At 44.6% G+C, this 16,189-nt stretch overlaps 1 protein-coding gene and 1 long non-coding RNA gene across 5 annotated transcripts in view; both read left to right on the top strand.

Moving 5' to 3' along the window:
• The first annotated feature begins 1,171 nt into the window (after nt 1–1,171).
• LOC144324948 (uncharacterized) lies at nt 1,172–2,957 on the top strand. Its single transcript, XR_013390254.1, has 2 exons — nt 1,172–1,844; nt 1,936–2,957. It is a non-coding gene; the product is annotated as an uncharacterized LOC144324948 (long non-coding RNA).
• A 4,510-nt stretch (nt 2,958–7,467) lies between these two features.
• TOPBP1 (DNA topoisomerase II binding protein 1) overlaps nt 7,468–16,189 on the top strand; it is a 31,173-nt gene continuing 22,451 nt past the window's right edge. For 3 of the 4 annotated variants that reach the window (XM_028751601.2, XM_077916391.1, XM_077916389.1), the window contains exons 1-7: nt 7,468–7,588; nt 9,538–9,625; nt 10,102–10,236; nt 10,906–11,049; nt 13,073–13,254; nt 13,970–14,163; nt 15,795–15,974. In XM_028751601.2, coding sequence (XP_028607434.2) covers nt 9,545–9,625; nt 10,102–10,236; nt 10,906–11,049; nt 13,073–13,254; nt 13,970–14,163; nt 15,795–15,974 — 916 coding nt within the window. In that variant the 5' untranslated portion in view covers nt 7,468–7,588; nt 9,538–9,544. Of the gene's footprint in view, nt 7,634–9,537; nt 9,626–10,101; nt 10,237–10,905; nt 11,050–13,072; nt 13,255–13,969; nt 14,164–15,794; nt 15,975–16,189 lie in introns of all 4 variants that reach the window. The other variant, XM_077916390.1, reaches the window with a different exon arrangement.

The raw sequence follows: 16,189 nt of genomic DNA, 5'->3' as shown, positions 1-16,189 counted from the left end.
ACTGTTCCTGAGCCAGATGCCTGCTCAGTTGTAGCTGAGCTGACTATTACTGGTTTGTGGAGATGCTTTGCATGTATTTATGACTATTTCTGCAAAACTGCTACTTGAAGAAATCCCCAAACTTAATATTTTTAAACTTCAAATGGAGCTCAGAATCCTGTTAGGCAATCCTCTGCAGTTGAATAAGGAGGCACTGAGAGACAGCAATTTGCTGCTCCCCACCAAGCATCCCAGGGGTGCAGGGCAAAGAGCACCCCAGGAGCACACAGCCTTCCCTCTGCATGCAAACCTTGTCGGGGCTTCAGGGGAAAGCAAAGGCTGTAGGCAGAGCAGTGTGGCTCCTCCCCCCCACCCCAAAGAGCACCCCAGGAGCACACAGCCTTCCCTCTGCTTGCAAACCTTGTCGGGACTTCAGGGGAAAGCAGAAGCTGCAGGTAGAGCCGCGTGGCTCCTCCCCCCACCCCCAAAGAGCAGCCCAGGAGCACACAGCCTTCCCTCTGCATGCAAACCTTGTTGGGACTTCAGGAGAAAGCAGAAGCTGCCAGCAGAGCCGCGTGGCTCCTCCCCCCCACCCCCAAAGAGCAGCCCAGGAGCACACAGCCTTCCCTTCTGCTTGCAAACCTTGTCGGAGCTTCAGGGGAAAGCAAAGGCTGCAGGCAGAGCAGTGTAGCTCCTCCCCCCCACCCCCAAAGAGCAGCCCAGGAGCACACAGCCTTCCCTTCTGCTTGCAAACCTTGTCGGGGCTTCAGGGGAAAGCAAAGGCTGCAGGCAGAGCAGTGTGACTCCCCACCCCACCCCCAAAAAGCACCCCAGGAGTGCGGGGCAAAGGCGCACAGCCTTCCCTCTGCTTGCAAACCTTGTCAGGGCTTCAGGGGAAAGCAGAGGCTGCCGGCAGAGCCGCGTGGCTCCTCCCCCCACCCCCAAAGAGCAGCCCGGGAGCGCACAGCCTTCCTGCTGCTTGCAAACGTTGCCGGGGCTTCAGGGGAAAGCGGAGGCTGCCGGCAGAGCACCGTGGCTCCTCCCCCCACTCCTAAAGAGCAGCCCGGGAGCGCAGGGCAACAGCGATTTGGCTCCAGGGACCACACATTCGCTCCATAAGACGCACAGACTTTTTCCCTTACATTTTAGGAGGGAAAAAGTGCGTCCTATGGAGCGAAAAATACGGTATGTTGCATCTGAAGCAAAGGGAAGGTAGGTGCACTGGGAAAGCTGGCTGCAGAGTAAATAGCAGCGCAATTTCCTTCCCAGTTCCAACCACGGCAAACTGAGCCATTGGAATGAAGACAACCTACCCGCCAACTCTTCCCAAGGAAATTATACTGGGTGCAAGATCATTGCACTTATCAAGTCTGGTCTAATGTTGGTTCGAGGCCTTATACTGTTATGATGTCGCAAGCCTGATTGGCAGTATTTTTCCTTGACAGCTTCTGTGAAGAGAGAGAGAGAGAGAGAGAGAGAGAGATGGATTATCATTTGGGGAATGTACAGTTGTACCTTGGTTTTTGAATAGCTTAGTTCTCGAATGTTTTGGCTCCCGAACCCTGCAAACCCAGAAGTGAGTGTTCCGGTTTATGAACTGTTTTTGGAAGCCAAACTTCCGACAGAGCTTCCGCGTCTTCCAATTGGCTGCAGGAGCTTCCTGCAGCCGATCAGAAACCACGCTTTGGTTTTTAAACGTTTTGGAAGTCGAACGGACTTCCGGAACGGATTCCGTTCGACTTCCAAGGTACAACTGTATTAGGCTGGGCCTGGAACAGGTATACAGTGGTACCTCAGGTTACATACACTTCAGGTTACATACGCTTCAGGTTACAGTCTCCACTAACCCAGAAATAGTGCTTCAGGTTAAGAACTTTGCTTCAGGATGGGAACAGAAATCGTGCTCCGGTGGCGTGGTGGCAGCAGGAGGCCCCATTAGCTAAAGTGGTGCTTCAGGTTAAGAACAGTTTCAGGTTAAGAACAGACCTTTGGAACGAATTAAGTACTTAACCCGAGGTACCACTGTATTCATTCAGATTGATCTGGGTTATAGCACATTGACAGGCTGGAGTTCCTAGTCAGCTGAGAGTCAATTGTCAGGGAAAGGAAGTTAGATTTTTGTGGAGAAGTGAGTGGATGAGAGAGGTTTGAGGGGAAAGGCCAGAGAAAAAGGCTAATGAGAATAGCTAAAGTCTGGATACAAATGTCAGCTTGTTATTAATACCTGTCTGGTGAAGATCAGGAGAAAGGAGTCAGCGGCGGAGGTGATCTGAAAAAGCTGCCCTGGGCAAAAGTCTTGCCAGAGGAAGGTTACACAAATGGGTTTTTTAAGTTGGCCTAATTGTCCAAGCAGCCAGAACTACAACCAGAAGAGCTTTGGGGTACAGAGGCAGACTGTCCCCCAACAGAGGCTGGATGGAGTTGTCAGAGTATTTTGACTGGGGTGGAAGTTCAGGGAATTCAGCCTCAGATAAAAGCTACTTAGAGGCTGGTGTCAGCAACAGGACCTTTAAAGTCTTCAGAAACCATAACCGAGCACCTTTAAGACCCCAATGCAAATATCAGTATTCCCTTATGTACATAGTACCTTTTAATATACCAACAAGCCTAAAGTTCAACCTATCTCTCGTGTTGGCATCCATCTCCAGCCTAAACTTTTTATATCAGCTACCAGGCTTTGAAACTGGTGGCCGCGGAATATTAAAGAACAGCTATACAAATGTGGGTTTTGGTAAGTGAGAAAGAGGGAACTGGTATCCCTGACACAAGCCAATAAGGAGAGTGTAAAAAATGGAGAACATAGTGCTGTTTATTAAGCTGAACTGCTTATTCAGCGGCGAAAAGTGGGATAAATGTTCACGTAAATGTGCTCAGGATTGACTTGTTATAAATCCAACAATAAAAGCTTGTTTTGTACTACAATATACATGTGTGGTCATTAAATTTTGCTTCCTTGTGTTCTGGAGTTCTGAAAATTATAGGTTTTGCCTGTAGTTTAATGGGATGATGGCAACTAAACTGGATAATAGGAGAGTTTGCTCCTTTATGCGATGGAAGCTCATATCAATATACAGTACACTGGTACCTCGGGTTACAGATGCTTCAGGTTACAGACTCCGCTAACCCAGAAATAGTACCTTGGGTTAAGAACTTTGCTTCAGGATGAGAACAGAAATCACACGGTGGCAGCGGGAGGCCCCATTAGCTAAAGTGGTGCTTCAGGTTAAGAACAGTTTCAGGTTAAGAATGGACCTCTGGAACGAATTAAGTTCTTAACCTGAGGTACCACTGTATACATAAAATCTGCCTCCAACTCCTATGGGGAAAATAATGAAGCGCAGTTGCTGTGACCCCCCCCCCTCCATATTTCCCATTCACTACTTCAGCATCAAATTGCTGTATATTGAGGCCCTACATAACGTAGATTAAATCCTTGCTCTCCCAATAATGGTGCTTGCAATCTTTTTATTTCCCCAACATGTTTTTCTGCAGTCACCTCTGTCACAGAGCTAGAAACTTAACCAAGACTGCATTGGGGGGGGGGGTGGAAGTAAATATGCAGGTCGCAAAACATACCCTGCTTCTTTTCCCAGAACATATAATATAGTCAGTACCTAATAGGTCTTTTCTTTTGTTTTCCTCAGGGACCAACACTCATTGTGTGGGAGATGGTTATAATTTATTAAATGTATACCCCACCCTTCTTCCCCAAAGGAGCCCAGGGAGGCAAACACCCAAACCAATTAAATCTCTGCAAACAACTGCAGATGCAGACTGGGAAAGATCTCTACAGCGGTACCTTAGTTCTCGAACTTAGTACGTTCTGGGAGTCCGTTAAACTCCTGAAACTGTTGAAAAACCAAGGTGTGGCGTCTGATTGGCTGCAGGAGCTTCCTGCACTCAAGCGGAAGCCGTGTCGGACGTTCAGCTTCTGAAAATGTTCACAAACCGGAGCACTTACTTCCGGGTTTGTGGCGTTCAGGAGCTGATTTGTTTGGGAGTCAAGCCGTTCGAGTACCAAGGTAGCGCCGTACTTAAAAATCCTTTTGGAAAAGGAAGGTCTTCAGTAGGTGCCAAAGAGACAACAGAGACAGCGCCTGTCTAATATTTAAGGGGAGAGAATTCTGAAGTGCAGGTGAAACAACCTTAAGGCCTGGATCATATAATGTGCAGAAGAGTCCTCCCGATAAGATGGTATCTTCAGGAGGTCCTCACCTGCAGTGATTGGTTGGGTGTATAAGGAGTGAGACAATCTTTCAGGTATCCTTGTCCCAAGCTGTATAGCATGCATAGGCAAACTCAGCCCTCCAGATGTTTTCGGACTACAACTCCCATGATCCCTAGCTAAAAGGACCAGTGAGGGATGATGGGAAATGTAGTCCCAAAACATCTGAAGGGCCGAGTTTGCCTATGTCTATAGAGCTTTCTACAGATCAGTATAGAACTTTCTACACTCTCCAGATGAGTAACTGGATAACCCAACATGTTTCTTTTCACTTCAGAACAGCAGAGCTGTTTTACTAAACCAAGACAGCTTTGAGAACATCCTGTCAGGCCAGTGGCCTACCCAGTCCAGCATGCTGGTCTTACCATGGCCAACCAGATGCTTATGGGAAGTGTTGCAGGAACCACCCCCCCCACCCCAAATCATTCAGTTTGTACAAACTCGACACACTCGCACACGACATACGCGACGCTTCTGTTATAAATTCATAGAAAATCACCCATATATCTTATATCATATATCGGATCTGCACCGTTCCACTTTTATTTTACTCCATGAAGGAAGGACTACAAAATGGGGAAGGTTTGATAGAGGGCATCCATAATCCCTCGAGCGTACCAACATGTCCACAGGAACCCTACCCAGTTGGCATGCCAACCTTGATGGTCCCAGACAGAAGACCATCACACTCACAAAGGACCTGCATATGGGAGTGGATTCAGCACGGACTGAAACAAAGGACAATGATCAGCTCTCTCCTCTGGGGACAGGAAACTGCAAACTCCCCTTTGTCCTCTGGAAATTACTCATGGGGAGGGGGAAAGGTGGAACCGGCCAGGTGACAAGACACTCAGGTTACCACCACAACTCCTCCCTCAACCCCTCCTCTTTGTGATGTGTCCATGATGTAGTTGTGATGTTGTTATGATGCAGTCTTGGGGGGTGTAGCATGGGGGATTCGTAGCTAATAAAAGTTGGAGTCTTCTTTTGTTCAGGGCTTCCATTTTGTTTCACCTGGTGGCAGGTGGGAGTTCTGTCGCGACAGTCTTCAATAAAGACCAAGCCTACTGGCTGCTGTTTTGCTCTGGTATTCCTGGCTGGTGTCCTTGTTTTTTTGTCCAAGGGAGCCCTCAGATTTCTCCGTTAACAGAAGACCATAAGCAGGAGATGAGCTTGATAGCCCTTACTCCTGCAATTGGCATTCAAAAGTATTACTGCCTCCAGCTGCGTAGACAGATCAGTAAAGAAGCAGCTAGTCGCCCTTTTCAAATACTTTTGCCAATTACTCCATCCCGATTATGCCTCACCAACACTATAACTGAAGACTTTTGTTGAAGACTCTCTGGTTCAGTTCTGACTGACCTAAGAACCACAGGCCTGGGTTTTTTTGCTGCCCTCCTGCCATCTTCCTCTGGCTCTCCCACCAGATACCAGAGCCTACCGTTCTCCTAGCTTCCTTGGTCTACCATAGGGTTACCAGATGTCCCCGGTTCCCGGGGACAGCCCCTGGATTTGCAAATCTGTCCCCGGACAAATTCTGTCCCTGGAATGTCCCCAGATTTGCAAATCTGTCCCCGGGAAACGTGGCAGCAGCAGACTGGAGCCAGCCTGGTAGTGCAGTTGGCTCTGGCTGGCTTCAGGAGCTGCTCGCTGCCACGGCACCCGCCATTTTTCCTCGCCCGAAGTCCCCATATGATGCGTTGCACACAAGACACATCATATGGGGATTTCCAGCGAGCAGCTCCTGAAGCCAGCCAGAGCCAACTGCACTACCAGGCTGATTCCGGGCTGCTGAGGCTGCCACTGCCGCCGCCACTGCCGAAGGGGAACCGGGGACGCCTGGCGGTACAGATCTCCTGCCCTCTTCCCCCTTTGTTTTGACTGATCGCGGGCAGCCATTGCCCAGTTTTTAAAAAAACTGTGCATTACATTTCACAGCGTGGGAAAGAAGCGCTTTGCACCTTGCCTGGCAGAGAAACCGCATGCCTTGAGCCCCTCCTGGGCAACGGCCACCCGCCTGCCACTCCCGAACCTCCCCCGATCTGTCAAAACAAAGGGGGAAGGGGGCAGGAGATTGAGGAAGGCTTGGGAGTCAAAGGTGTGCGGCGTGCCATTGCCCAGTATTTTAAAAACTCTGCGCATTTATGTTTCACAGGGTGAAAAAGGGCTTTGCACCTTTATGCAATATGCATGTGTGCTTGGGCCCAGGGTCTTTTGCCTCACCATGCCCACTACTGACTCCCTGTTGCTACTCAGCTTCCAAAAAAAAAATAGAAAAAATAAAAAAGTGTCCCTGGATTCATTGGAAAAAATCTGGTAGCCATAGTCTAGCACCAGCCAATCACACTGTCCAATCAAACATTCTAAACCTGCAAACACCAATTGGAATATGGATCCTTCTTTTGCATACGGAGAGTCCTAGACAGAAGACTCCCCCTCCCACATCAAATTCATCACAATACAAATGGCAGAATGTTAAAACCAGCGGTTCTCAAAGGGTTTGGCAGGAGATATTCCTGCACGCTAGCAAGGTTATGCTTAAAATTCTACAAGGAAGGCTCAAGCAGTAATGTGGATCGAGAACTCCCAGAAGTGCAAGCTGGATTTAGAAGAGGCAGAGGAACCAGGGACCAAATTGCAAACATGCGCTGGATTATGGAAAAAGCTAGAGAGTTCCAGAAAGACATCTACTTCTGCTTCATTGACTATGCAAAAGCCTTTGACTGTGTCGACCACAGCAAACTATGTCAAGTTCTTAAAGAAATGGAAGTGCCTGATCATGTGACAACTAAAGCACCACGGGCTTGTGCTCCACGCTTCCTTCCACGAATAAAACAAAATATCATTACTATTATTTATACCACGCCCATCTGGATGGGTTTCCCCAGCTATTCTGGGCGGCTGCCAACAGAACACGAACACAGCGTGGAGCTCGGCCGCGCATTCACACGTGAACCAAACACGTGAACACCGCTCCTCGCTTAGCGATGTACTTTAGAAGCCTCCTAGGCGAGGGGGCGATTGCCCGGCGGCTGCCGCTCCCACGCTGCGCTTTTGCACCCGGCGCCTCCCTTCCCGCGACGTCGAAAACCGGCGGTGTATTTTTAAAAGGGGCCGCACTCTCTCGCTCGCTCGAGCGCGGCTTTCCGGCTCTCGTCCCTAAAGGGAGGCGCCTCGAGAAGCAGCGAAGGAGTTAACAACAACAACAATAAAAAAGCGGGGCGGGGAGAGGGCGCTCGCTCGCTCGCGAGAGAAGAGCTGAGGCGTCATTCACGCATGCGCACTTCCCGCTCCTCGTCTTTTCCCGCCAGCCTTCGGGAAGTTATGATTCTGGGTCCCTCTGAGGGGAGGAAGGAAACCGCGGCGGAGAGCTGAGGCGACGGGGTAAGCGGAAGGGGAGCGTCGCCTCGGCCTTTTTTCGCCCCTGTAGTAGGCGGGCACCCCAGGGGCGAAATGGTGCCCTCCCCGCCCAGTTTGCCTCAGTCGTGGTCGGGGCTTTCGGTTATGAGCCGTTCAAGGCAAGGAGAGGTTGAGGGGGGAGCGGAGGCCGCCCAGGGCTCCCAACCCCCATCGCAAGGAAGAGCTTTCTGAGGTGTTCGGTGGGGGCTCCTTTCCCCGGATGGCCGCGTCTGCCGTGGATGCTTTGGCTGAGATTCCCGGGTTGGGCTAGATGACCTTTGGGGGTCCCCATCCCGCTCTCCAGTTCTATGATTCACGCACCCAAACAAAGCAGAATGGAACTTCGCTGTGCAGGACAATGCCTGCCATGTCCCTTTACCTGCCATAAGATGTGAGGGGCAGGTGGCCGTGGGTTCATCCCACCGTATCCCCACAACCTGAATCGAGTCCCCTCAGCGCTGGCTGCCTGGTGCACTTGAGGGCAATGCACCCCTCCTTGCAAACGGCGGTGCAGGATGCTGGACTAAGATGGGCCTTTGACCCCAATCCAGCAGGGCTCTTCCTTGGTTATTAAACAAGGGGTCAGCAAACTTTTTCAGCAGGGTCCCTCAGACCTTGTGGGGGTGACGGACTATTTTTTGGGGGGGGGGGGGGATGAACGAATTCCTATGCCCTACAAATAACCCAGAGGTGCATTTTAAATAAAAGCACACATTCTACTCATGTAAAAATATGCTGATTCCTGGACCGTCCGCAGGCTGGATTTAGAAGGCGATTGGGCTGGATCTGGCCCCCAGGCCTTAGTTTGCCTACCCATGTTCTTATCTGTGCTTAGCTTGGAACCAGCCGGCACCTAGACCAGTGGTTCGCAACCTTTTTTTGGCCATGCCCCACCTAAAATCCTGATGCCCCCGCTCTTGTGACATATAATACTTACTACATTATTCAAGGGGGACACGGGTGGCGCTGTGGGTTAAACCACAGAGCCTAGGACTTGCCGATCAGAAGGTTGGCAGTTCGAATCCCCGCAACGGGGTGAGCTCCCATTTCTCAGTCCCTGCTCCTGCCAACCTAGCAGTTCGAAAGCACGTGAAAGTGCAAGTAGATAAATAAGTACCGCTCTGGCGGGAAGGTAAACGGCGTTTCTGTGTGCTGCTCTGGTTCGCTAGAAGTGGCTTAGTCATGGTGGCCATATGACTCGGAAGCTGTACACTGGCTCCCTCGGCCAATAAAGCAAGATGAGCGCCGCAACCCCAGAGTCGGCCACGACTGGACCTAATGGTCAGGGAAGCCTAAAAGGCCATTAACGTGGTCTAAACAAGCTTCCAAATTGCCCCCCACCCCCGTGGGAACCATGGGCCTGGACATAAGATTATGCCTAAGATACACCTGGCCATTGTTTGTTCTTGCCTATGGGGTTTGGAGCCAACAGCAGCCTCCCGTTTTCCTTCCTCAATGTATGGCAGAGGAAGTGGACAGGTGTCGTCAAGCACCTGGCCTTCAGCAGCAGTCCCACCTGAAGGGGGATTGTTGGGAAGTTGCAACATCCTTGCCTTGACTGCCACATCAGGCTACATTGGGGCGCAAGCCTGGGCAATGTGTGCGCCTACATCCTGAAATGCCCAGACAACAAACAAGTGCGGGCTGTATATTCTCATAAAGTATTTTATGAATAACTGATAGGAATATAAATGAAGAGAACTAATCAGGAGTAGTCACTCTTAGTAAGGTGGACATTGTGATTTTCGTCAAATGGGTTGTTACTGTATTTTAAAGTAAGCAGAAAACAGGTGCTTCCGAACAGCCAACATAGTTTGGTAAAAATTGGTCTGTGCCATAGTATCCGCATGCATAGGTTTCCACTAGCAACTGATTTTTCATAATAGTTTTCCTTTCTAAATAAAGCTAAATCTGCTTTCCTATTTCTTCATTAGTTGAACAATGAAAAATAGCAAGGAACCATATTTTGTGAAGTTTATAAAGTCTGCAGAAAACTCAGAATTTTTCCTTCAGGCCCTTGAGGTAAGCTTATTTAGTACGTGGAGTTGGTCTGTGAATGTAATGTGATCAATGAATATCATTTTATATGTATTTTAAATATTAAGGTTTGTGTGTTGAAAAAGTAAACAGCAATTTTATGGTTTATCTCACTGTAAACAAAGCACAAATTGTAGCCAAGTTTTGCTTTATGACTTGTCTCTTGTAGTTTGTCTGGAGAATGTAAACAACAAGCCCTGGTTCAGATGTAATTCTAAGCTAAACTATGGTTTAGGGCAGCAGCTGCAATCTTCTCTCTGAGAACCTAGATGTTTGTAGTAGGCTATGGTTTGGCTTACAGTTATTTCTGAACTGGCCCAATATTATGAATTGAATGTGTAGATGTTTTTAGTAAGTATCACCAAGTACAGGCATATTTCAGTGCAACCACGGTTTATATTCAAAAAAAATGTTTGCAAATCTGCAGAATACTTGCCTACTGCTTTTGTTATATTTTGCAGTCCATCAAAGAATTTCAGTCAGAAGAATCTCTCCAGATTCTTGAAAATACAGCTGCACTGAGGATACAAGAGAATGACAAATCCCTTTATATTTGTGATCAGTTCAATGGCATTGTTTTTAATCACCTTCAAAAGGTTTGTGTTTTATTTACATAGTGACTTTGTTAATGCAGTGGGGAGGGAAGTGGCTGTAGATGTATCTCACCTCTGTTTTTAATTATTTCACGGAGAGCAGATTTATGTCAGTATTTCTGTATGTTCCTGTGGGAATCAAGTGTAGGCTAGCACGGTGTTCTTCAAGATGTTGTTTGACTCCAGCTCCCATCATCCTCTGCTAGCTTAGCCAATGGTCAGGGATGATGGGAGTTGGAGTCCAACAACATCTGAGGACCCAACATTGAAGAAAACTGGACTAGCAGAACCTAATCTGGATACTGGGACTATAAATGGGATGACGAAATAGATGATTTATATGTCATTATTTGCCTTCTGAAATAATCCAGTGTCATCTGATTGAACAGTTGTCCACGTGTATATTGTTAGTATTGCAAGATATGTATTGACACACACTCAAAGATTTGTAGAGTTGGAAGTGACTCTAAGGATCATCTAGTCCAAACCCCTGCAATGCAGGAATATGCAGCTGTCTCATTTGGGGATCAAGCCTGCAACCTTGGCACCAAACTTATCTATTTGCTTTTTTTTTTTAAAGGTGTGCCATGTGTATTGGGATTGTGGGAGAACAGTTTTTCTAAGGAAAAGGTTCTTATTTACCATCTTGATTTGTCTTATCTCTTGTTTCAGCTTGGTTGCAGAATTGTTGGACCACAAGTAGTTGTCTACTGTATGCAGAACCAGCGATGTGTGCCAAGGGCAGACCATCCAGTATTTAATATGACAATGGCTGATGTAACTGTATCCTGTACAAGCCTACAGAAAGAAACTAGGGTAATTCTTTTTTATTGATGTGTTTTGAAGAGTTGGGTGTTCATCTTATTGTAAGCATCTAGTCATAACTAGGAGTCAAATTGTCTTTTGATATGTCACCATTTCAGCTAAATAGATAGATTTGCCATAGATGCTTTGAAATCAAGATCAGAAGGGCCAAAACTCTTCAGTGCAGCAAGAACATTACCTTGCTTAAAACATCATTGACAAATGTCTAATTTTGTAAACCACTAATCACATCAGTTTTAACCTTCAGATAAACGAGGTATTTAAACAGGACAGGAAAATAGGTTTCCAGATGGAGAGGTCAAAATTAGAAACAGAACTGTTAGAATCCAATACTAAGAACTTGTCAAGAATGTATAATTTGCTGTTGAAATGGAATACACAGGATGAAACGGTGAAATCAGCTATGATTAAATGGGCACAAGACATTGGTCATAACATTATGTTTGCTGACTGGGAACAGTTATGGAATACTGGTCTTAAGTTTACGGCATGCAATGCTTTAAGAGAAAACATTATGAAAATGATTTACAGGTGGTATATGACCCCAGTCAAGCTTGCAAAAATTTACCATTTGCCCAATAACAAATGCTGGAAATGTAATGAGACTGAAGGTACCTTTTACCACCTTTGGTGGACCTGCCCGAAGATTAAAGCCTTTTGGGAAATGATCTATAATGAAATTAAGAAGGTTCTTAAATGGACCTTCCCTAAAAAACCTGAGGCTTTTCTCCTGGGCATGGTTGGCCAATTGGTGACAAAGAAGGATAGGACGTTTTTTATGTATGCTACTACAGCAGCAAGAATTCTTCTGGCAAAGTATTGGAAGACACAAGAGCTACCCACTCTGGAAGAATGGCAAGCGAAGGTGATCGACTACATGGGACTGGCAGAGATGACCGGCAGAATCCGTGACCAGGGGAAAGAGACAGTGGAAGAAGACTGGAAGAAATTTAAAATTTACCTTAAAAATTGTTGTAAAATTGAAGTGTAATGAGATGTTAAGGTGTTAAGAAATAGAGAATTGCAGCTGTAAACAATAAGTTAAGGAAATTAGATGAAAGTGAATTAATTAATCAGTTGGAGGGTTGCTGAAGGAAGGCAAAAACAAGGATGCAGAAAAGGGGAGGTATGGGGAAGTCCGGGAAGCAAGGTGTAGGAAGATAAGATTACGAAAGTATACATGTTTATATGTTTGTATGTTTTGTTTGTTTTGTTTGATTGTTTGTTTTTATTATATGCTTGGAAAATTAATAAAAATTATTATTTTTTTTTTAAAAAAGGACTAAGATGCAGAGATATGCTCCAGAGATCCAGACCATGGGGAGCCCCAAGAAATTAATAAATACAATTTGGACTACAATTTGATCTTTTTTATTTTATTTTTTAATTTTTTAATTGAAGCATTATGATTGGATATTTATTTGGATGTTTTTTATTGGAAAATCAATAAAAATGATTTTTTAAAAAAAAAAAATAATCACATCAGTTTTATACCTTAAGAAAATATATTTCATTGCCCTTCTCTTTGATTTAGGAACGCTTTAGTAATATGTAACACAGATCTGTTATTTGCTAATTTATACATATTAATAGTACTTGTCCTTTTCTTTTGAAAGCGGGGAAAGGCTGTCAGACATTTCAAGATTATCATGAATCTTCCCTGTCTTCTTTTTCTGCAGTCTGAAAATAACTACTTTGAGTCTGCTATTTTATGTATTTATTGAAACATTTATGTACCACCTTTCATCCAATCTGGATTTAAGGATGTTTTACAACAAAAATGTGCATCACAGGAATGCTTTTTATGTTTATTTTTGCGTTTCCTTGAATCATCTTAAGCCTGCCAGTATTGTCTCCTAAATGCTCTGTGCACACCTGGACACTATTTCAGTTGTACTTCTGTTAGCTTTATGATACCATATTATTGTTTTTGTTTATAGTGTTTTGCTAATCCTCATTTAATCTGCTTTGTCTTGGTTTATTGTCATTTGCTGCTGTTTTTTCTCTTTCATAGGAAGAAGTCCACAAGTATGTGCAGATGATGGGCGGCCGTGTATATAGAGATCTTAATGTGTCAGTAACACATCTTATAGCTGGAGAAGTTGGAAGCAAGAAATATTTAGTTGCAGCTAACTTAAAAAAACCCATTTTGCTTCCCTCTTGGGTAAAAGCATTGTGGGATAAATCCCAACATAGGTAAGACTACATTCGTGCAATTAGAAAAGTAATACTACTTGCAGTGTTTGAAACTCCCATTGTTCTAGGCGCATTTTGCAACAGGAATTTTCATTAGCGTGAGCTGTTTCTGAGCTCTGGGCACCTAAGATTTCATATTAAAACTGCAGAGTGGAAGGAAAGGAGGACCTTTTTCTGCCTCCCCACTTCCATCTACTCTCTGAAGACTGGAGAAGAAACCCTCTTAAGAATATTAGAGGGGTGGGCAGTGGAAGGACTAGACCATGTGAAAAATGAACCTAGTATTTTAGCTGCATTCATTCATTTTCAGCTTTGTATTCTTGTTATAAAAAGTGCACCTAGACATTCTGTAGTTGCACCCATAACCTAGATTTCAGGTTGTATTTAGTTCCTAGCTTTCATATCTCAATTTCTAACACTGACTATTTGAAAAATTCTGAGCTACGGTATGGTATTCTCCAAATAGTAATTTAAACTTATATGTTAGTAATCATGTTGCAAAGTGCAAGTTTCACACCATTAACATAAAAAAGACATTGTTCTTTACTTGGATTTATAGGAGAAGGTTTAAACACCTAAGAATGATGATATATCCTTGGCTCTGCTGCATAGCCATTAAATTCTGTACTGGCTTTACTTACTCATGCACAACTCTGTTTTTCTGCTAATGAAGAGAAATGGCAAGACATACTTTTATTGCTCTTGTTCCCAACAGGATGCTTAGATATACAGACATCAATATGGGAGACTACCTATGCCCTTTGTTTCTTGGTTGTACAATCTGTGTGACTGGTTTAAGCAGTGCAGACAGAAAAGCAGTCCAGCGTATTACTATTGAGAATGGTGGTCAGTATACAGGGCAACTTAAGATGAATGAATGTACCCATCTTATTGTTCAAGAACCAAAAGGTAATTTTTAAAAAATAAATAAAAATGTATTTGTTGAGTTCAGGAGGATCCTTGTATTTGTGCAAAATAATTTGGTTTCACAACTTGAATGCAGACAGAACTTCTATTGTAATTTTAATTTGACATGCTGCAAAACATGTCAAGTAGCAAGATATTTATGCTGCCTGACATGGTGTGCTGTGTGACAAATCGATGAACAGAGTCCTCATGGCAACAAAAATGCCACACAATCCATTGTTCACAACCACTTCCAGCATTCCTTTCCCTCCTTTCTCCTTCCTTTGAATGGAGACTGGGAGTGAGCCTCTGGCTTTCATGCTTCCGTTTTCACTCCGTATAAAGAAGAATTTTCAATATAAAGGGTTAGGGGAAATCTCACATAAATGGAAGGAAAATGCTTCTCTTTTCCCAAAGGAGGGACACTAAAAAAACCCACTGAACCACTTAATTACTTTGGAAAAATGGAAAATGCTTTTTCAAGTACTCACAAGCAACCATTTTCTTCCCTCTACACTCTGTGTTAGGGGTAGATACCCCATTTGAAGTTGAGGATCACATTATCTTGGAGAGGAAACAGTTGTGGGCACATACTACTGGTGCGTGAGCCCAGAGCTGGCAGTGAGTAGGACCAAACCTGGAAAGGAGACTGAGCACAACTTCATCACTCTCTTTACCATATCTCTCATCTCCTTCATGTATTCATTTTCTCTCTTCCCCACTTTATACACAAGCATGCAACCTCATTCATCATCCATTCATTTCACCTCCATTATTGGCAAGTACGTAGAGGGATGCCAGAGGGCAAACAGGTAAGAAGGGCCTTATTGCCCGTGGACTGAAGGCTGCCCACCTGTCTTATCACTAACAGGACTGCATTTGGCCAAATTTAGAACAGCTTTTTCCAGAAAAAGATGTAAAATCTGCATATGGTTTGGCCAGAGAGTGTACAGTGGTACCTTGGGTTACAGACGCTTCGGGTTACAGACGACGCTAACCCAGAAATAGTACCTCAGGTTAAGAACTTTGCTTCAGGATGAGAACAGAAATCGTGCAGCAGCGGTGCGGCGGCAGTGGGAGGCCCCGTTAGCTAAAGTGGTGCTTCAGGTTAAGAACAGTTTCAGGTTAAGAATGGACCTCCAGAACGAATTAAGTTCTTAACCCAAGGTACCACTGTAATGGAATCAGGCATATGTATATCTTTGAGTAACAGCAGCGTGCTAGATTGAAAACAGTAAACTAAGGCTGCCATGCATTTGCACGTGTGGACATAGGTTCTATTGAAACTGAGAAATATCATCTGGATGCAAATTGACTGTGTTAAAATCACAGTTGCTCATTAAAAAAAAAAAGTGTTGTTTTCTGCTAGCTGTGTTTTATTTCCTGCACAGCCAAAATGGTTAAACCAACACTTAAATAGTTGTGGTTTGACTGCAATGTTTTGTTTCTTCAGGTTTTCTCTTGAGGATGTATTTAAATCTTGGGTGCTGTATCACCCCAAACAGAAATTAAGAAACAAAAGTTTGCTATTTTTAAAAAAAATGCTAGAATATCTGTCCCTATATACCGGTATTTATCTGAGGAATTTATTTTAATATTAACTTTAACTGCATTTGTTTTTGTACTTGGGAAAGGGCAGAAATATGAATGCGCAAGAAGGTGGAATGTCCATTGCATTTCAGTCCAGTGGTTTTTTGACAGCATTGAGAAGGGATTTTGCCAGGATGAATCCATGTATACAGTCGACCTTAAAGCAAAGCAAGAAAGTGCACCAAGCACATCAACTCCTACTAGCCTAACTTGCAAGCCCGATAGTAAGTATTAAGTTCTGTAATGTGTTAACGTCTCTATGAACAGAAAAATTAGAGATCTTTATAGCATTATGATTTGATTTATCACTTTTAATGTCTATTTTTGCAGAACTTTTGGCTCATAAACTTTGACAACCTGTGTACTAGTCTAGGATTTCTATTATTTTGGAAATGTTTGGAGCCCAAGGCAAGAGCATCCTTGTTGTGATTTTCAAGTA

This window comes from Podarcis muralis, chromosome 12 (assembly GCF_964188315.1).
Source record: "Podarcis muralis chromosome 12, rPodMur119.hap1.1, whole genome shotgun sequence".
NCBI lineage: Eukaryota > Metazoa > Chordata > Lepidosauria > Squamata > Lacertidae > Podarcis > Podarcis muralis.
The sequence above is the reverse complement of the archived record's forward strand: the minus strand, read 5'-3'. Positions and strand labels throughout refer to the sequence as shown.